The 19,716-nt window shown below is 52.2% G+C and overlaps 6 protein-coding genes across 6 annotated transcripts; 2 read left to right on the top strand and 4 right to left on the bottom strand.

The window, feature by feature from the left end:
- Positions 1 to 1,776: 1,776 nt before the first annotated feature.
- Positions 1,777 to 2,680, bottom strand: ALTATR162_LOCUS300 (uncharacterized protein; the record flags this gene model as incomplete). The annotated part of the gene is made up of 2 exons (XM_043307893.1): positions 1,777 to 2,084; positions 2,131 to 2,680. 2 exons carry the CDS (start codon positions 2,678 to 2,680, stop codon positions 1,777 to 1,779), a joined length of 858 nt encoding a protein of 285 aa, XP_043163828.1.
- Positions 2,681 to 3,733: 1,053 nt separating this feature from the next.
- Positions 3,734 to 4,931, top strand: ALTATR162_LOCUS299 (uncharacterized protein; the record flags this gene model as incomplete). The annotated part of the gene is made up of 3 exons (XM_043307892.1): positions 3,734 to 3,900; positions 3,949 to 4,642; positions 4,695 to 4,931. 3 exons carry the CDS (start codon positions 3,734 to 3,736, stop codon positions 4,929 to 4,931), a joined length of 1,098 nt encoding a protein of 365 aa, XP_043163827.1.
- A 704-nt stretch (positions 4,932 to 5,635) lies between these two features.
- ALTATR162_LOCUS298 (uncharacterized protein) lies at positions 5,636 to 7,421 on the top strand (the record flags this gene model as incomplete). The annotated part of the gene is made up of 2 exons (XM_043307891.1): positions 5,636 to 6,938; positions 6,991 to 7,421. The coding sequence occupies 2 exons, from the start codon at positions 5,636 to 5,638 to the stop codon at positions 7,419 to 7,421; spliced, it is 1,734 nt and encodes a 577-aa protein (XP_043163826.1).
- A 1,852-nt stretch (positions 7,422 to 9,273) lies between these two features.
- On the bottom strand, positions 9,274 to 10,081 carry ALTATR162_LOCUS297 (uncharacterized protein; the record flags this gene model as incomplete). The annotated part of the gene is made up of 2 exons (XM_043307890.1): positions 9,274 to 9,623; positions 9,922 to 10,081. 2 exons carry the CDS (start codon positions 10,079 to 10,081, stop codon positions 9,274 to 9,276), a joined length of 510 nt encoding a protein of 169 aa, XP_043163825.1.
- A 682-nt stretch (positions 10,082 to 10,763) lies between these two features.
- Positions 10,764 to 13,091, bottom strand: ALTATR162_LOCUS296 (uncharacterized protein; the record flags this gene model as incomplete). The annotated part of the gene is made up of 3 exons (XM_043307889.1): positions 10,764 to 12,438; positions 12,485 to 12,807; positions 12,900 to 13,091. 3 exons carry the CDS (start codon positions 13,089 to 13,091, stop codon positions 10,764 to 10,766), a joined length of 2,190 nt encoding a protein of 729 aa, XP_043163824.1.
- A 3,783-nt stretch (positions 13,092 to 16,874) lies between these two features.
- ALTATR162_LOCUS295 (uncharacterized protein) lies at positions 16,875 to 18,869 on the bottom strand (the record flags this gene model as incomplete). Its single annotated transcript, XM_043307888.1, has 4 exons — positions 16,875 to 16,983; positions 17,044 to 17,373; positions 18,204 to 18,625; positions 18,675 to 18,869. The coding sequence occupies 4 exons, from the start codon at positions 18,867 to 18,869 to the stop codon at positions 16,875 to 16,877; spliced, it is 1,056 nt and encodes a 351-aa protein (XP_043163823.1).
- Between the last annotated feature and the right edge of the window lie 847 nt (positions 18,870 to 19,716).

Raw genomic sequence — 19,716 nt, 5'->3', positions numbered from 1 at the left:
ATTTCCCGAGCTTCCAGTGTATGCCAGTAAGAAATGAAACAGCTAGTGTCATCAAAAAAGACTCCATTACGCCCACCCGCAAAAGCTTGCCTGATGGAGTGAGACCTGTTCTCTTCATCACCCAGGCCTTGTGCCAAATTGCCCAGATCTTTGCACTGTGGAAGCCAGACTGAATGACTTGGAGAGACAGCATCGCGCACGTCATGTCCAAGCTTGGATTCTTCGCATACACGTTGGTAAGGCGTCGTAGCAAGAGGTTGATGTAGTAGCACGTGTTGTACATCCAATACCAGCAGCGAACTAGAAACGTCATCCACGTCGGAACTCGATGCCAGATGGCATCGAGTTTGAATAAGAGGAGAATTAACAGAAGTAGTAGATAATCAATGCCGTCCAGGAATATGCGTTCAATGCAAGTTCGAAGAGAGGGCCGGAACCATGACGATCGACAGATTGGACAGTGATCTCCATTCGGGGCGTTGATCATTTGTTCAAGGAAATCACGTCCGGATACGTGGTTGCAAGGCCGCACACGATCAGCTCTATGATTTTTCATCGTATGGACCCCAGCCTAGAGTCGTTAGTGTGCATGAAGTATTCACCTGGTGAAGGGTACGTACAGAAGGTGCACTTGTTGTCATAGAACTTATCATTGACATTACCGCGAACAACGTGCTTTTCGAGGAAGATATTCTTTGAGATTCCAAACACATTCTCGAACATGATGGTGGCTCTCGGTGATCTCGAGTAGTAGTGCAGTTGCGTAGGAAGGGGGTCGTGTATAGCAGGAATATTGGAACGAGAATGAGCAATTCGCATAGAAACACAAACAGTGGGGCATGAACGACGGAGTGAAACGACAAAGGCATACAGCTAAGAGTGTTGCTTACGAAGGGACTAGCATCGAATCAACAACGGAGGGAAAGGCAACCACAGGCGATGCGTGTAGTGATGGTAAACCTTGATTGACGCGAGACTGTCTCATTGCAGGAAATCATCTCTGTCAACGAGAATGACATGTTACCTCGTCTACATGTAGTCGGTCATCACTCTCGTTCTTTCCTGACAGCTGCAGAGTCGGACGGTCAATCGAAGGGAAAGCACGACCAACCACTGCTGGGATGGCAAGCTTTGGAGAACAAGGGCAGATCCCACGTGGATTGGCGTCACGGGCGCAGTTTAGCCGACACTAGCGCGCCGGCGCGCAGAGCTACAAAACCCCGCCAAAAATGTTTCTTGCTTCTGCAACGGCCTGCCTTGCCAACGCTGCGTTTCTTTGCACACATCCAGACCCTCTTTACAGAGCTTGTCTTACCCTGCAAATGAGAAATTCGGAGTAATCTTCACTATCATCAAGCCCTCTTGTGGCTGTACTGCTCGTAAGAGCCTGGCGTGACTCACGTCTGCATCCGGCATCAGAAAACTCAGGGCCCAGGAAGCGCGCTTCTGCTTCGGTGGGAGTGTGTGCAACTGGTGTCCCTATGGGAGTCGGTGCGAAGATTGTGTGCCTTGACCCTTAGGGAGACAGGTGACACTGTAGTACAATACGCAGCGTACTTGACCTTGAGTAGCCCTTGGGCGAAAGAGGGCACGGTATCATTCGATTCTGATTACTCTGGCGAGGCAGGCCGTTCAATTTATTTTTCACCATGTAAGTGCGCGATTTGCGCAATCTACTCTAGTTCAAGGATACTACTAACAAAAAACTACGCGGAACCATCGAAACCAAGCGACGGCATCCTGCGCGATTTTCTTCTCGTCCTCCACTCGGAACGTCTACTCCTCCGGCTCCGATGCTACGTCCTTCTGCATCGCATACATGATGTCTGTCCGTAGCGTGTATTTGATCCCCTTCACAACGTCGTCACCAGAATGTATAAGGTTGCGATGCTGGAAGAGCAGGACGCGCCCAGTCTTTGGCACAACATCGATGCGGCGGTCCATGCGGCCGTTGAAGAATGTAGTGGCGCCGCCTTCGAGCTGCTTCTCTCCGCTTTTCAGTACTGCATCGTTCAGGTAGAGGTGCAGGGTGAAGTAAGAGCGCTCAGTGCGGTCTGGCGTCTCGTAGGTACCATCGCAATGCGCTGACTTAGTCAGTAGCAGTAATGTCAACATCTAATGAAAACGTACGTTTGAAATACTCTCCACCGGTGTACTTGAGATAGCGCCCACGTTCATTCAGTCTCGTTACTCTCCAAGTTTCTCCCCGCTTTGCTGGGCCATTGCCTGTAACGAGCGCCCAGTTCTGCAAGCGATGAATCTCAGGTACCGACGCTTCTATCCTCGCCCATAACTTGGCCATGATGTCTTTGTTGTCCCAAATGATACGACCACACTTCCTGGTGTCCTCGTACATTGCTTGCATGCCGCCACCAATGTTCACCATTGCTCTTTCCCACTTGCCATTAGTAGTCGCTTCCGCTGCTTGTACCAAGATGTTGCACTCGTCTTCAGACAGGACACCATCAAGTATGACGGCCCATGCTTTTTCATTCTCTAATATTCCCGCCTTCTTGAAATCAACTATGGATTTGGTTAAGTTGGGTGCTGGACCTTCGAGGAAGCCATCGGGGAGGGTAAATGTGGAAGGAGGAAGGCTAGGCTCAATGGGGTTTCGACGGTCATGAGTACGAAGCAGGTCCTCCTTCAAGCCCGCAGGTAAGACTTTGTTAGCTGCCATTGTTGATAAATATCGCAGCGAAGCTCGGGTCGCGTGCAAAGAAATCATGTATCAAAATCAAGGAGGTAATGTAGAGGTGGCGCTGGGCTGTGCAACCAGGGGTCTCCGAGGACTGCTGCCTTGAGACACCTTCGCCCTCTATAGTCATTGGCAGGTGCTTCAGGCGGTGTTCATCCTTCATTGGAGACGCCCATTAAGGAAACGCAAGAGCCGCAAGGCATAACTGTATGTCTTATACATTGATCGCTCTCGAAAAAACAAGCAGTAGCTCCAAACGCCTAGAGGTCATATCGACCTGTGCAAGGGACAATGATCGCCAAAAGAAAATACGTCACACCCACAAGGGCTCTAAAATGCGACTAGAGATACGACTACCTATTTGTGTGTTGCGCACTTGAAGCTTCGTCTGTCATTATCAACGATTGCCATTTGACGTTGTCGCTGGGTGCTGGGATGGCTGGGACTATCACGTGAAAATGGCAGTCGCGGCCCTTCTCGACCTTGAGCCTCGCGTTTCAGGCACACGGGCTGCATCTGGCATACACCATCATCATCAACACGCACAATTGACCCACAGGCTCATTTGAACGACTCGGGCGTGCATAGCGACGGCAGTTTCATGTGACTTGTTGCTTCTTATCGTCAACACCATCGTGCAGTGCGCGACTCAACTCCATTGCAAGCCACTGCCGCTCGCTCCACCAACCGTCGCGCCAAGCTAGAGGTTCCGACCTCACTCCTAATTTCCCGCCTTCACGCCAGCTTCGACAACACGTAGAGGCGCACGCGACGCCCAGAAGACAGCTTCCCCCTACCGCAATCATCGTCGCCCTCTTCTCTCCAGCTATCACCACGCCGCCCCTCAAGCCCCGACCCGTCTGATCATCAAGCTCGCCGTCGTACGCTCAGCAATCACAGCACTAGTCAAGCAAACACGCCGGGCGCCAGCCCTACGCCAGGCCCTGCGTCTATCGATAACTGCCGTTATTCACGTCATTGCGACCATCGTCGCGCGCCTCTCGTTACCATAGTATACCCGGACCGACCGCAATCATGTTGTACGAGGATCCCCAGGATTACCAACATCCCGCGCAAACGCGCAACCGCTTCCCAACGCTCTTCGAAGTGCTGAGCCGTAAGACGACAGCACCGCTGGATCTCTTCTCCTTCTACATCTACATGCGAGACCAGCAACGGTCTGTCGACTACTTGGACTTCTGGTAAGACACTCAGCGCCCGGGATCGCGGAAGAAACTAACAGCCACCAGGCTCGATGTATCGCAACACCTGCAGCTATGCCGGCTCTATGTGCGACGGCTGCACAGGAGTATGATTGAGGAGACGCCAGATCTTGAGGTTAAAAGCAAGCGTTCGTCCTACATATTGGACAACGCTGGAGAAGGCCCCTCTAACGAGAAAGCCGACAACATGTCTGACCAGCGCTTGTCCGCCTTTCTTCGTTCCGACCGACCAAGCCGCAACCACTCGCCACAGAACAGTCAGGGCAGCAACCAGAGCCGAGAGTTCCCGCGTCCAAGCCTGAACTTGCTAGATACCCCAGGTGATTCGAGCTCGCCCGGCCAGAACTCGTCCCTTGACAACTCACAACCACGGAGGGAGGATTTGCGTGCATCGGCGGAGAAGATTCTGTACACGTACTTGCTTCCTGGGTCAGAGAGAGAAATCATCATCCCTCAGAGCATCCTCGCCGAGGTTCAAGAGGCCATTGAGGGAACGGAGCAACGTGCAGATCCTGAACTCTTCGACAATGCCAAAGACTACGTCTTTCAAGCTATGGAGCGCGACGCATATCCAGGCTTCTTACAGAATAAGGGTCTTGGCAACCTCGTTCCCCAGAGCATGATGCTACGTCTCATCGTAGGGTTGATCAGCTTCTTCGCCGCTGTGTGGACTTCCTTCATTCTCATCTTCTTGGACAAGTCAAGAGCAACGCGTTGCTGGGTATGTGGTCCCCCGCTGTTTAGTCAGGAATATTAACTAACGTCATACGCAGATCATCCTTCCATTTACGATCGCTATCTATCTCATCTTCACACACCAGTACATGCTCGACCCCATCATCGCCCTTGCCGGATACAGCGAGTACACTTTCTTTGACTTCAACAAGATTAGGGAACCTTTTGTGAAGAAGACGCTTAACAGGCGCTCGCTCACTGTCCTGGTTATGTTCTTGGCCGTCACGGTAGCTATCTGCTGCCTCTTCATATTCGTACCTGGTAAGCGCCTGTGATTGAGGGCGGTTACATGGTCTCTTTGTTTTTTGTTATCGAATGTAATGTTTGTCTATTGTTTGGCGTTGTCAGCTGCACAAAATGGGAGCAATCCCGGAGGCGGCAGATGGAGAAGCGCGGAGGTAATTCAAGACCAGCGGGGACATGGAGAAGATACCCCCTCGCTTCGTCGCCACCGACCTACAGCAGGCTTTCTTTTGTTTTTGAACCGAGACTTGAATTGGACATGTTCTAGTTACGGACGGCTGTTCTCAGCCTGGAGCATGGTGTTTGGGCGCTTGAGCGTTTTTATGAGACATCCAACAGCGAGTCTCCAACGAGATATAACACCCAATAGACGATATTCATCTTCAACAGTACCAGCATGACATGTGAAAATAGTCAAGCGCAAGATGTATGCACCCCTGATTGACGTTTGGCGAGCCGTTAGCATGTGGAGTCGAGCTGCAACGCTGCATGCACGCCAAGGCGCAATGACGTTAACCGCGGCCGGGTTTGACGACGTCGAATTGTACCTCAACGTCCATCATCGGCCAAAGACGCGCCGCAACAGCCGCAGTCTGTAGTATACCTACCAAAGCCCATTGTCACACATCCACAAGAAGCTCCTTGGTCTCTCAATTGCTTGTAATCGCGACATTCGCAGTGCCAACCTTTCTTCCAACTACTGCCACTAGTGCAGTGGATAGCAGCAACCAGCAAAATGAGCGGACCAACTGCTAAGAGCAAGAGAGGGCCGACTGTGCTCATGACCGATACCCGTGACACTGCACCTCGAGCACCTCAACGACCAGGTGCTGGACAGAGACAAGCTACGGGCGCGCGATTGATCTCGGTAGACAACATCCTGCAGTACGCTTCCGACATTCCCTCGCAACAACAGCGACGCGGCCCACCTGGCCACCGGCCCATGATGCACACGCGCACTCCCAGCGGAAGACATCCGCTCGATCCCAGGCTCTCCGGCCGCCTGATACCCCAGCACATGCCGACGCGATCAAGCAAGCTCAGCGAAAAGCTCGTCCTTCTGCCCGAGACAGAAGGACAGGAGGACGATGAAAAGGGAGACTTTGACGAAGACGAATACGAAGGTCCGCCCACAGACGAAGACCTCGCGCGACGGACACCCAAAGGCGGTCCAAACGACAAAAGCTATGCAGAGCGGCTGCCCAAAGCAAAGAGGACGGATAAGCTCTCGCGCGTCACCGCCTACTGCACCGCCCAAGCCTACAAGATGAAGAGCACTGCCCAATTTGTAAAGGATACGCACAATGCGCGCACCAAGCTATACGACGACTGCCTCTACACCGTATACCATCTCCCGCTGCTGCCGGGGAGCGACGGCTACCGAGTCCGCAGTAGCCCTGCGCTCAAGAGCCCGGGTGGAAAGACGGTGCTAGACGAAGAAATTGAGCGCAACGAGCAGCGCGATCACCACGAAGGCTACTTTGGCGATGAGGAGACCTACTACGTTCGCGACGACCACGAGCTCGACCAACCCTGGGACGGCATGCACGACCGCCGAGACTCGACCGAGAACTCAAGAATTGCGCCCAACGCTTTGACCTTTGGCGAAATGTTCGTCTTTTCATATGGCATAGTAGTCTTTTGGAATTTTACCGAGAAGCAGGAGAAGGACATTCTGGCCGATCTTACCTTCTCGGCCACCGCTACCGGCATTTCCATTGCGACAAGACCCTTGCCCGAGTCCGACTTTGAAACTGAAGAGTTTCATTTCGAGTACAACCCGGAAATCCAGCGTCCACGTGTGTACAATGATATGATCACCCTCAAAAGCGGAGACCACATGATCAAGTTAGCCATGAGCCACGCCATTGCGCAGAGCACCAAACTAAGTCTCTTCGAGGAAGGCATGAGCCGAACCATGCTTGCTGCGCAATACGTACCAAAACGCTTAGCGTTGACGGGCAAATTGGGTATGGGAAGGACAGACGTGGTCAAGATGATTGGACAGCTCTTCACCAGCCGTGTGGAAGTAAACCTATGTACGTATCCAGCCACCTCTCATAACGCACCAATGACTAACGACCCTCCTAGCATCGAATATGCTCGACACTCCAAGCTTCTTCTGGGACTCTGAGCCCACCCTCCATCCACTATATACCGCCGTCCGCGAATACCTCGAAATCAAACCCCGCATCCAAGTTCTCAACGAGCGCTGCCAGGTCTTCTTGGATTTGGGTGAGATACTGTCCGACTCCATCAGCGATAAGAAGATGACCAAGATTACGTGGATTGTTATTGCACTCATTGTGCTGAGTATCTGTATAACGTGTCTGGAGGTACTGCTTCGTTTTGCGATTCTACAAAAGGGTAGGACCAATGTTCCTGTTGCTGGAGACTTGGAGGTTAGAGGGTTGGGTGGACTCAAGGGAATTGGCCCACCTGCTTATGCTGGACCTGGCTTACTTGCTGCGAGAAGTTTGGTTTGGGTCGGCAGTGGAGTCAAAAGTTTGTTGGTCGGTTGAGTATGGGATGCAGCAACACGGAACGGCAGGCAATGGGATTACTGGAGCTACGCTGCCGTTTTGATAGTCGTAATTCTTAGGTTCTGGGGATGTTGGGTCGCTTTATCATCATTTTCCTCGGCATTAGCGATGGGCATTATCCGGCTGGCGCAATATGTATTTTCTTGGGTCGCATGACATTGTAATAGAATTTGTATAATTTCTGATCCGTTATCTCTAGATGAACGCTCAAGAGTTAGTTACTTGAATTTGCATTGGTTCTTATTCGAGAGCCTCCTATTGCATGTGGAGCGTATGGATTGCGAAAGTCATGAGTGGTTTATCGTTAACGGGGTATCTAAGTACCACAGGATGGAGTGGATAAAGTGGATGACAACCACAGTATTGCTTCGCAAATACGCGTACACCGCGACTGTGTTATATAAAAAGCGCAGCACAGTGTCTTCGTTGCTTCCACAACTCTCTCTCTCATTCACACACACCATATCTAAGGGCCGCCCCTCATCTCCCCAGACCATACCCATTATACTCTCCATCTTGCCCGCTTCTTCCCTGCCCTCCATTCTCCACAATGAGACCATTCAACATATTCGTCCCATGTCTCCTCGCACTTACATGTTGGATTCTCCCCCTTGCAATCGCTCACAAGGATAAAAGCCAACCCGTAATCGAGAAAAATCTCTCACCTGAGTCCATGTTAGTAAACCGCATGGTAAGTAGAGCCATGGACAAATTACATGTGAAACATAGGCTGACTTTGTACACGAACATTTCAGGTCTTCGGCTATTCCCTTGCAGACTTCATGGATATGTGGAACAGGCATGTGGGAGACAACGGTTACACGGATTTGGATTGGACATCCGATGCCTGTACTGGTGTTGATGATTCACCGTTTGGTTGGGACTGTAAGTCTGACTGTCTCGAAACTTTGTTGATCTTTGATATGTCTAGGGACGTAGTAGTCAGCTAATAAAAATGGACCAGTCAAACCGGCATGTATCCGACACGACTTTGCGTATAGGAATTTTTGGAGAGAGCAGAGGTTGACTAAAGTAGGTTCCTTCGTGTTGCTTCCCCTTTTCCATTTCGTCACTCCTTCTCGTTCGTCCTCATCCTTTACATTCCACATCCTCACTTCGTTATGATATTTACAACTGATACTCTTGGTTTTGTAGGCACTCTATAAGAAAATCGACCTCAACTTCAAAAAAGACATGTACTATGTATGCGAAAAACATTCCCATCGCAAGGCCTGCAAGGTCACGGCAAAACTATATTACAAGGCAGTTAGGCTAGCGGGGAAGTTAGGGGGAAAACGAAAAAGAGACCTGTATCTCATCTCGATTAACGCCATCTCCACCAACACGACGAACACTATCGCTACCATCCCCACCGACTCGGAAGCAGATACTAGCAGCGAAGAAAGAGATGTGGTAGAGATAACAGAGCGTCAGTTGCAGTAGGACACATGTAAGTGAGATGGTTGGTGCGGGGATGGAGGAGATGGAGAAGAGACGAAACCAGCAAACGGTTTGGTAGTTGGAGGGATTGTAACGTATTAGCCTGTTGTATTATACCGGTGCACATAGTGAAGCCCTAATGCAGACGCGGGCCTATACTCAACAACAGATCTCGAAGGCTTGAGTAGGAACTCAACATCAACATACTGGCGGTACGCGTTACTCTAGATTGAAAATTTACAAAATAAGATTCCCTTCTTACCAACTCTATCTCCGCACCAGCTGTACTTCTTGCTTCGTCTAGACATGGTGTCTGCTCTCTGCTCTACACCCTTGCAATGTCATTCGGCAGCGCTGGGCGTGAGTCCTAGACAACTTCCTCCAACCCCCCTTACTCTTTATCCACAGCAAAAGCCTTCAAATCATCCATACTCACACCCTTCAACGCCTGTTCATTCGTCGCCTTCATAACAACCTTGGGCACCTTCTTATCATCCATGCCCGTCCTAGCATCAAAAGCCTCCTTCCACCTGTTCACACAGAGACACCATTTGCAGCCATCTGTAAGTCCCACTTGACGCAAATCGTTACCGCGTGCGGCAGAGAAGTCAAGGAACTCTTTCGACACGATACCTGCGATGGCGTGGTTACCGACGTCTGAAGCGGGGACTTCGCAGTAGCCTGAGCGGGTGAAGCCAGTCAAGGGCTGTGTAGAATGGAGCGCGAGGGGTTGCTTGAAGACTGGTGTGGAGTGTTAGTTACTGTGTTCTGGGCATCGGTCGATGACCCTTGTAGTTCGTTCGTTCATCGTAAAGATCGCAAACAGCCCCTAGCTTCCTTTGTAGCAATGCATGAACGGCACGACGTTGGGGATGCTGAAACGCGAGCCTGGAGATCTCTGGTCCAGTGACGAAACTGTTTCACGCAAATGAACAGGATGCGGACATCGCATAACCGTTTAGGCCCCAAGCGTCTCGGTTGTCTAGTGCGCGGGCCTGGCACACTGCTCCCCGAATACTCGATGGTATCATATACATACCGTTCAAAGACATACTGCCAGCTTCTTCTTCTTGTTGTTGCTTTTTCCCGTTCTGTACCGGCGTTCTTTCCCACTTGATCTGTACGTCGTGGACGTGAGCAAAGTCGCGTTTCGGAGCTGTACGTGTAAAGTTGGAGATGAGATTCCGTAGTAAGCGCATGAGGAAAGACGAGAGCAAGAATATCTTTAATTGATGATTCGTAGAATGTTGTGCTCAAGATGGCGTCAAGAAAGTGCTAAAGCGGAGATTTAGCGCGTAGGGCTGGGTTGATGACGTTTGGCAGGGATGTAGCTGCCGCAGATCTCAAGTTATGGGGGTGCGCGATCGGCTGTTACACCATCGTAGCCGCCGCATAGGTTTGCCGAGTTGCGGGCCCCGGAGCAGCGATCGGCATGCGCTGATCTAGATTCTACGATGCGACAGCGAAAATCAGTAGGAACAAAGTGGATGATTTGTGTAAGACAGCATTGATTCGTGAGTATTCGAGATACAGATGCTATACTGATGCGGAGGTTGTAAACAACTATTTTACGTGACCAACGGCATTAAAACCTCATAGCGGTCGTGGATGTAGTGAGCGATCGATCGTAAGCGACCTGTACGTATTGATAGACGTAGAAAAGCAATAACTATGCATGAACACCGTATCCCAAATGCACCCTTCACTAGTCTTGCCGCACAAACGCCGTTGGTAGGAAAGATCCAAAACACCATTTTGGGGTATGCAAATCGTCGCCATGCTTATGGGACTGGTAGGCCGTGGGTATATATGCAAGCTGTACTGTAGTAAATCATGCGCGCACTAGGCGCAGCGTCGTGGACGACAGGGTGGCGTGAGTCTTCATCGGTGCACGCCGGCACCAGCCTTGATCTCTCTCTTCATCTCCTCAAGCTTTTTGTGCATCTTTAGGAGATCATTCCTCTGCGCCTCGGTCGGGGGCTTCTCCGCTTCGGTCAGCTGCCAGTACAGCTCTTCGTATCTCTTGTAGTACTTCTGGAACTTCTGCGAGAGCTCGACTGTTTGTCGGAAACTCAAGCTGGGCATCGAGGGTGAGGTAGTCGAAGTTGATGAAGCGCCTGGAGATGCGCGAGGGTTATTGTGATGGTAACGCGAAGCGAGGCCAGTGTCGATGTTGGCAACCTTACGGACCTTGGGCGCGGTAGTGGGAGTATTGGAAGAGGATGAGTCGTCGGACTTGCGCTTCAGGGAGCTAGTGCTGGAGGGCGTAGAGCCAGTGGCCTTGCCATTGGTATGCGAGGGTGTGTGAGTCGGGGTCGGACGGTCAACGTGCTGCTTCTTCACAGCTAAATGGTTGTGGATGTCGCTGTCGATGTTGTTGGCCTTGCGCTTCAACGAACTGTCCGAGTTGCCGGCAGCGGATTTGGCCGGCGAAGGAGCCGCAGCAAGAGCCTTGTGAACTGGGTGCGAATCCTCGAAGTCGCTGGCGTTGACAGGCGGTGAAGCCGAAAGCGGTGAAGGGTTCTTCGGCTTGGTGTTGACAGGCATGGTAGGCTTGAAGGGCCTGTTGGTAGGGCGGTCCCTTTGTGAATCGCGGCCAGACATCTTGGGCTTGGCACGTGGGTTCATGTTGCCTTCTGGAGCAGGTGCTTTCTTGGTACGAATCTTGGAGGCGTCAGTCGCAGGTGTGTTGGGCTTGGAAGGTGCGACAGGTCGAGTCGAGCTTGAAGGTGTGGATGTGGTGGCAGCAGTAGCTATCGTGGGTTCTTCCTTGACCTCTTTCACGTTCACCGCTGCTTTCTCTTTCTCTCTCTCCTTCTCCTTCTCCTTCTCCTTCTCACGAGCCAAGTATTTCTCCTTGATCGACGACTTGGGCTTGATTTCTGGTTCCTTTGCGACCTTGGGCTTCTTCTCAACCGCAGGCTTATCAGCAGCCTTCTTTGCGACAGGCTTCTTCTTGGTGAGGTCGGATATCTTGTGCATTGGCGTGCTCGCTTTGGCTTTGGGCTTGGCTTCTGGCGCCTTCACTGTCGAACGTGAGAGGCATATGCCTTGGCCTCTCTGGTCATGAGGAAGCAGAATCTGCCATAGTTTGTCGTCCTTAGCCAGCCGTTGGCGGTCAAACGATTTGATTGCGCCATCAATGGCTTGTTGTCGGTGCTCGGCGCTCTGGTAGGGGAACTTGAAGGGGTTCACCTCACGAAACGACTTGTCTGTCAGCTGCCACTTGTCTGCATCGGCCGTGGAGCGTTTGGCTATCTTGGGCAAAACGTCCTTTATGATGGCGAGAGATGTACGGCAGGTGGCGGCGAGAGAGGCCTCGGTGGCTGGCTCGCGGGCCAGGAGGTGGATGATGGGAACTCGGAGGGCGCTGACAATCATGTCATGGCTGTTGCTCGGCTGCGAAGTCGGTGGCCGCTTGTGCATGGGCGAGGAAGGAGCGCCGAGCAGCGGCGAGCCCATCATGGAAGGAGCGAGGTGCGACGCCTTGAAGCCCGTCGAAGGGAAGCGACGATGGGCTGGTGTGCGCCCGGGAGCAGCGTCGCCGACAATGGTTCTGCAACAATCTTTGTCAGTTCTGGTATACACAACATGGTTTCAACATGGCAACCATCTGCGACAGGGGTGCTCGAGTCTCTCGACTGGATATGCCAAAGATCGTGGGCAGCCATGGGAACACCGGGGAGGCATACTTGTTGGCTTCCTTGAACTCTGATATCGCTGCCATGTTACTCCTGAGCTGCTCCAGCGCCGAGTCTACGCCTGCCGTCACATCTTCCGCCTTGTGGACCAAGAGGCCGTGGTTGATCAAGCCCGCAAACTCGAGGCTGCCATCGCCGCCAGTCCCGCTCGACTTGTACAATTCGTATCGGTGAAGTTCGGTGCTGCTCTGCAGCATGTGTGTTTTGTCGCCGTACTTGAGTTGCTGTTGTTGTGGTTAGCCCAGCTCGCGCCTTCCCCAACCCCCAAGTCGAACCACTCATGACAAGGAGCATAACATCGAGTGTGCACACATACAGGAGTCCGTCCGAAGATTATCTGCGGCGGTTTCCCGCTCCTGGCGCTTTCTAGGAGCTCGTCGACAATGTCTTGGGTAATGTCCACCTGCATGGCCTGCACAGGCGCTTGTTTGCCGTCCTTAAGTCCGGCGTCGCTATCCGGCGCCCCGACAAGGGCAATACCCGCCGAGGGAAGCATCGAGGTCGCCATGTTGGTATCGCTGGCCGTCTATATTATGGAAAGAGGTGGAACAGGCGTGAAGCTCGCACCCAGATGTTGCTAGGAGAGGCAATGCATGGAGAGAGCACCCAGGCACTGAGCGGAGAGCAAGCAGTGCTGCCGGGTACGAGGCAGAGGCCTGTCACAGAGGTCTCTGGTGTTTGGGTGAGGCGTTGGTAGGTTCGAGGAGGACGAAGGAACGAACAAAGGGCGCTCTCGGAGGACCGTCAGACAGGTCAGACAGGTCAGACTGTCAATGTCATAGCGCGCCCGGAATCCAGCGAGCAAGCGTGCACGGATATCAAGGTACGGTGATGAAACGATTGGTTGTCGCGCAGAGGACCAAAGGCTGGGAGAACCAGACAATACTATTGCAACAACAATCCAGTGCAATCACACACGACAATAGAGAGTGGTAGGCTCGACGGAAGCTGAGCGGGTTGTAATGTTGGGCGAGCTCGCATTCCTCAGAGGGCGGTGGTGCCGACCAGGGCGGTCGAGGCATAGCACGATTACGCTTCAGGGTGCCAAATCCAGCGGCGGCCCGCTTGCAAGGTACCTCGTGCTACCTCAATCTGTGGCCGCTGCAAGGCATTGCCATACACGCCCGCTGGTCCCATTTCGTTTTATTAAAACAGCCATCCTCTTCACAACACGCTTCAGTCTTCACTACATTCAAAAAAACATAGACGGCTAGTTTTCGACTCGAGTCTTGAAGCTCCAGTACTGCGCCATATGCCAACACGCTGACCGACCGACGCTGCACGGTGTGCTGAGTCTGGCAAGCCTGGGCGGGCCCACCATCACTCGTGGCAGAACTGCGGGCAGCAAATGGCTATGCGTTTAAAAACGACGGGCGCGGAATTTGGGAGCCGGGAGCTCCAGGCAGGGTAGGGTATGTGCTGTACCTGTTTCGAATCCGACCTGCCCTGTCTGTGTTTGAGCCCAGAGCATTGCCATGCCTCACGTTGGCCTGCAATTGCCTTCTTAATCTTGTCAGTGAGGCTTTCTCATCCACCAAGGCGCATCGCCTGACCACAAAGAAACCTCACGGGTTGTGGCTTTTGGTTGGGGGCATCGCGTCACCCGCGCTGTCATCCGGCGTGGCGGGTTCGGTGCTGGTTAGATCAGCTTCATCGGGAGGCGCCATAACAGGGTCATCCAAGCCTGACCTATTTTGGTGTCTGCGGAACCATCCACCGCGAGTGGGGAGCTTGCTTTGTCGAACGACTCACTTATGAAAGCTACCACAGCATCATCGACTTTGCAAATACGAGCAACTGCGCAAGCTTTCATGAGTGTCTCATATCAACTTCTTTCCTGATTACTCTGCTCGACAAAGTTTCCATGCGAGTCATGCCATCCTTCCTCAACACCCCACCTCTAGCAGTCAGCCACAGTCTTGCGACTACGACGAACCATTCCAACGAGCGTGCGCCAGCAGGCAGGCCCGATTCTATGATTCGTAGAGTGCCGTCGGCTGCAGCGTCAAGCGATATGGAAGACACCAAACCAAGGACTAGAATCCATCCGCATCGGAACCTCGCGTCCGGTTCGGCGGCCACCAACCATAACCGAATGCGTGAGCGAACAGGTTACTCGACCTCTGCATGAGTAACGACGGCTGCAGACCGACGAGCAGCGTGTATTCATGGTTGCCTCTGACCTTCCCGAGCACCTGCAGCAATATCAGCGCTGACCTGCATACACAATCCGTATCGCTTGACTATGTTGCTTACCTTAGAAAACCACAGCGAGCAAACCATGCGAACCGTTGATGTTATCGGATCGACATAGATCAGCCATGGCTTCCAAACCCACCGGTTATGCAGAGTGCCTTCCAATATGGAGAGCTTCCGCGTTCTGGAAGGTATCCGAGGTATAATATCTGCACCCCTGACCCCGTCTTTTGGCGATATTGCCATTGCGAGTCCATGGCGGGGTACATAGATGAGGTACCACAAGCTTCCGTCACAAGATCATCAAATCTCTATGGAAAGTGCGTACAACGATGTCAGTGCTGTTGCTTTTCGATGAGTTTGCCCATCGTTCGTGCAACGTTGTCTCGAAAAGCAACGCATTGCAACTCTGAGATCGAGACTGCAAACCACCGATCTAGCCCTTCAAAACAAATATCCCAAATCTCGTTCAGAGAGTATACAAGTGTGCAGGTGACTGTACTGGGGAGATTGAGTATTCGCTTTCCGCTTAATTTGTGTTACCCGCTCAAACCGGGCGTGTCCACCATCGGATCTATTCTTCATCCTTGACAAATGAGGCTGATACCCGCTCCGCAAAATCACTTTACTTTTCTCCGCGATCTTGCGGCACTGAAAGCCGCACATATCATCCATGACGGGATCTGGAATTACCCCTTTACTGTATGAAGAATTATTAACATAGGAAGTCTCGGCTTAGCGAAAAGAATCGGCAATGAAGACTACGTCAGCACAGTCGCAGGTTACTCTTCTGCTACATGGCTGCAGGTCCGTATCATTTCCTGGCTACGCGCGCGACGCATACGAGGCTTCGGGAGATTGGGCACCGGATAGCGACAGCCACCTCAGCCTTGCGCTGATGTGCCTTATTACTCGTGCCAACCTATAGACTTTTGGTCTGCCTCAATAATTGCGGCGGAATTCATGGCGTCTCACTCAGACCTTCCAATTCAGCGTTCCCAAGGCCGAGTTTTCCCAGCCTCCCAAGCTCACTGCCACAACACCATCTCGGAACGCCATCATGCACGCGCCCTGACCTATCTAATCTCTATTAAGAAGTCCATAACGCATCACATAGCTTAATCGTCGTAAACGCTGGAAGTCCGCCGTCTACCTTCATCACTATACGGTGTACCCAAGTTTCACTGTTCGTCTGGAGGCTTTGCAAATCCGGAAAAGCAAACCAGGACTATATGACCTGATCGGCGAATGTAAGGTGATCAACTGATGCGCAGGTCGGGCCCTGGCGGCGGCGCTGAGCGCGTGGGCGTGTTGGCGCAAGGACAAACTCCGAAGGTGCATAACCCCGGTCCTGATCCCACGTTGAGCGGCAGTGGCGTGGGGCGAGGCCATCTCGCTGGCAAGGCCACCGTCGTTGGGCTGGAGGCGCGAGGTCGCCAAGTTTTGCGCACGCGAGCAGTTACTATTTGCCTTGAATTCAATTTGTCTCCGAATGGAAACTTGTGTTCTCGATAGATTTTACGGATTTTTCGCACGTTAAGATGTTGGCTGAAGATGGTGGTGTGATAAGCAGCCACTTGCTGCATGGTACTGCTACGTCACTCAACCGAACATGGGCAACAAGGAAGGCCTGTCATGAGTCGAAGATTCGTTGTAGGTATTCGTGTACTTTGGAGACGTAACGGGCAAGACATCAGTGTCAACCACTGTAACCATCTTCTAACACTATCCAACGCCATTGCAATGCGAACTAATACAAAGCGCCTGGTGCAACTCGATGCCAAAGGCCAAAAGACATTCCGGAACGTCAAGTCCCCTCATTATCTTGAGTGCGGACTCAGCCTTGGGGCGCACAAGCCGACATTACAAGCCTTTTCGTGCCACCAAGAGTTACCAAAAAAGCAAAATTCGTTTCATAATCCGATCGCTGAGTTCCAGGCGCATGTCGTCGAAAGATGACGACAAGAATTTAGCCTGCGCCCAACGCCTTGCTGAAGATGCGCAACGACTGTGCCGTCAGGCGCGTGCCGGACCGAATGTCAGACGCACCGAGCCGTGAGGCACCGTCGGATCGAAATGGATGCGGCGAAGGCACTCAGGCGTCCAGTTCCTCAGGTGCCTTGTGGCGGGCAAGAACAAGGCGCTTGTACTCGGCGGGGTCTTTGTCCCAGAGCTCTGCGGCCTGGCCATTGAGCGGACTCGAGCTGTTTCGTTGTCAGCACACTTGAAGGTAAGCGTTGGCACAAGACTCTTTGTCTACTCACTTGTTCGGCTCTCCCAATAAGCTCTGGAGACTCAACAGGACAGTCGTAATGTTGTAGATGGCGCTCCATTTGTCCTTCAAGATGTCCAGACAGATGCGGCCCGAGAAGTCGACATTAGGGTGGTAGATGGGTGTCTTGTAAAGGACGGTGGGTGGGCTGTAGGGGTAGTTGTTGGCAAACTCCATGGACAGCTTGAAGACGAGGTTGGCGTAGGGTGTGTCGGCCGGGCCGTCGATTGTGGCGGTCCACACGGTCATGTTCTCGTCGTCAGGAAACGCGGTTATGCCGGGCGTGGGCTTGGTCATAATGTCCATGAGCTCCTTTTGGAGACTAACAGGTAGTCAGCATATAGACCGGATGATGGATCAGTGCGTCGACATGAAGCGAGCAGTCGACTCTGAACTGGTTGAAGATGGGATGACTGACCGCTGAGCTACGTTTGCGTTTGCACCATTTCCACGTCCATTTGATGAAAGCGCCATCTTATCTGTGCTGATATCGAATCAAGTCGTCGAAGCGGTTATGTTGCGTATATGCACGTTCTGCCACGAAGTCACTGGATGCAGTGGGGTAACAGTTGCTTTCCGATGGAGGAGAAAGTGGTAAACACCGGAGCCGTCTGCCAGCGTCAAGAAAAAGGTAGGCGGGCGTGATGTAGACTTGTTTTGTGCTGATGTCCAAGGAGGCGGGAGGGTGCGGGAGACAGCGAGTCTAATGCAGGCACGGCGTGTATTTGATGTTGTGTTGATTTCCCTGCGTCTGCCCGGCAACGAGGCTCTGACACGTGGGATCCCTGCACGCGTTTCCCCGCTCACTAAAAGATCGCCCGCAACCAATCATAGCGCGTTGAGTTCGCGTTCTTTCACGCAAGTTTAGTGTCGCGCTCACTGCGTTTCACGAAAGGAATGGTGAATGGTGAATATGAGGAGGCATATAATTATACCAAGGACGCCATTAAAATCATCCAAAAAGCACTTGAAACAGTACAATAATGAGCTCGGTATCTATGCCAGCAGCATCAGTCTTCGTCCAATCCCTTAACCCTCTGCTCTTCCACTAGTCTCCTTTCCAAGCTACACCTCAGTACCCGTTTATCCTTCCCCATCCCTTGCTCCTTCAAACAATCGTCTTCCCGATCCCAGTACACAGCCCAGCCATACCCACCCCTCTCCTCTTCCACAGCAACAAGACACTCTTCCCCATCCAACGTCAATCCCTGTTCATCATCCGTCCAGTCCCAAGGGCCGACTGTGTGTTTCTTTGCTTCTGAACGTGGACCGTAACGCAATTCGCGCGTCGTGTTGTCAGCATAGAGCCAGTTGAGCTTAGGCTTTGCAGGTTCCAAGGGTGCTTTGGAAGGCGTAGGAGACGGCGTAGAGGGCGCAGATGAAGCGGGCGATGCAGGTGGTGAGGGTGGTAGGGTACTGACGAGACCCAGGACTGGTGCCGCGGGCATGGGACGGTGCGGTAGATCGGAAGACGGAAAAGGTAGATAGAATCCGGTAAAGGGATGTGGTGAAGGCTCATCGTTCGGACCGGGCTTTGGCAATCCTGTGCCTGCGTCTTTGGGCCAGAGTCGTATCTATAGACTTGTCAGCCTAGTACATGGAGAGATAGTTGTAGGCATATACCTTTCCGTCCTTCAATACTACAATCGCGCCATGTACCTCATCTCTCTTCCTACTCTTCGCATCACAGAAAACATCTAGGTAGAACTCTTCTTGGCGCTCATCACTTTCTGCTTCTTCGTCTAGCAGCCGCTGTTGGTGTACCGCTTCGTTGGCGCCAATGGAGATGGGAATTCCGGCTAGTGTCAGCGCGTACATTGTATGCTTCACGTGGTGGAATAGTCAATAGAAGTAGTCGGTGCACGAGCGATTTGATCGACAAATGTGGAGGACATGTTGCGGGTTGTTGTAGTAAGCAGGATGTCAGGCTGCGCAAGCTGGGATGGGGAGGTGGAGTTCGGCACGATGGTGTCATAGTGGGACAGCGGGAGTTCGGCTAAAGTTGCCATCCTTTCTCCCTCTCTCATTCGAAGCTCATGACTTGTTGCCATTGTCATCTACTCTACAGTAATTGGTCAGTATTGCGATCGCCTGCTGTAATTTTGCATTGTTACTTTGCTTCCCTATACCGGGTGAAGCATAACGGAGTTGGCACCATATCGAGATACATGGAAGAAGGTTAAGTTGCACGTCTACACCAATCGGGCAACAGTCAAACCTAAAGGCGGCATACTCCTCTGGTTGGGTTGCACGCCTATATCTAGCTTGACACTCTTCTGCAAGCCCTAGAGCCCATGTCGTACCTCATGCTGCAGACCTAAGGTAAGGAGATAGCATATAATCGTACCAAGTGGGTGTATGAGGTACTTCCGAAACGTGTATCGTCCACGAAAGCCCCATACAATGGGCGTGAGGGCTCACCCCAGAGCTTCTTCCATCGCCACATATCTTTCTTGGAAGGTGTTAGCATCAAGTGCCTTCCCCAAAGTTTTGTTCATGTACGATGGCCTCACATCCTTAGATCATTGGGTTCGCATCGATATTTCTTGCTTTCTGGTCTTGCTTCACATAGCACAAACATCTAAAGCTCCATCATCTCAAGATTCTCTCGTATCGGATATACCTTCACTTATAGCACTACGTCTTTCAGCCGTCAGGTTATCGA

Source organism: Alternaria atra, assembly GCF_907166805.1.
Source record: "Alternaria atra isolate CS162 genome assembly, contig: 20, whole genome shotgun sequence".
Taxonomy (NCBI): domain Eukaryota; kingdom Fungi; phylum Ascomycota; class Dothideomycetes; order Pleosporales; family Pleosporaceae; genus Alternaria; species Alternaria atra.
This window is presented reverse-complemented; position numbering and strand designations above follow the sequence as displayed.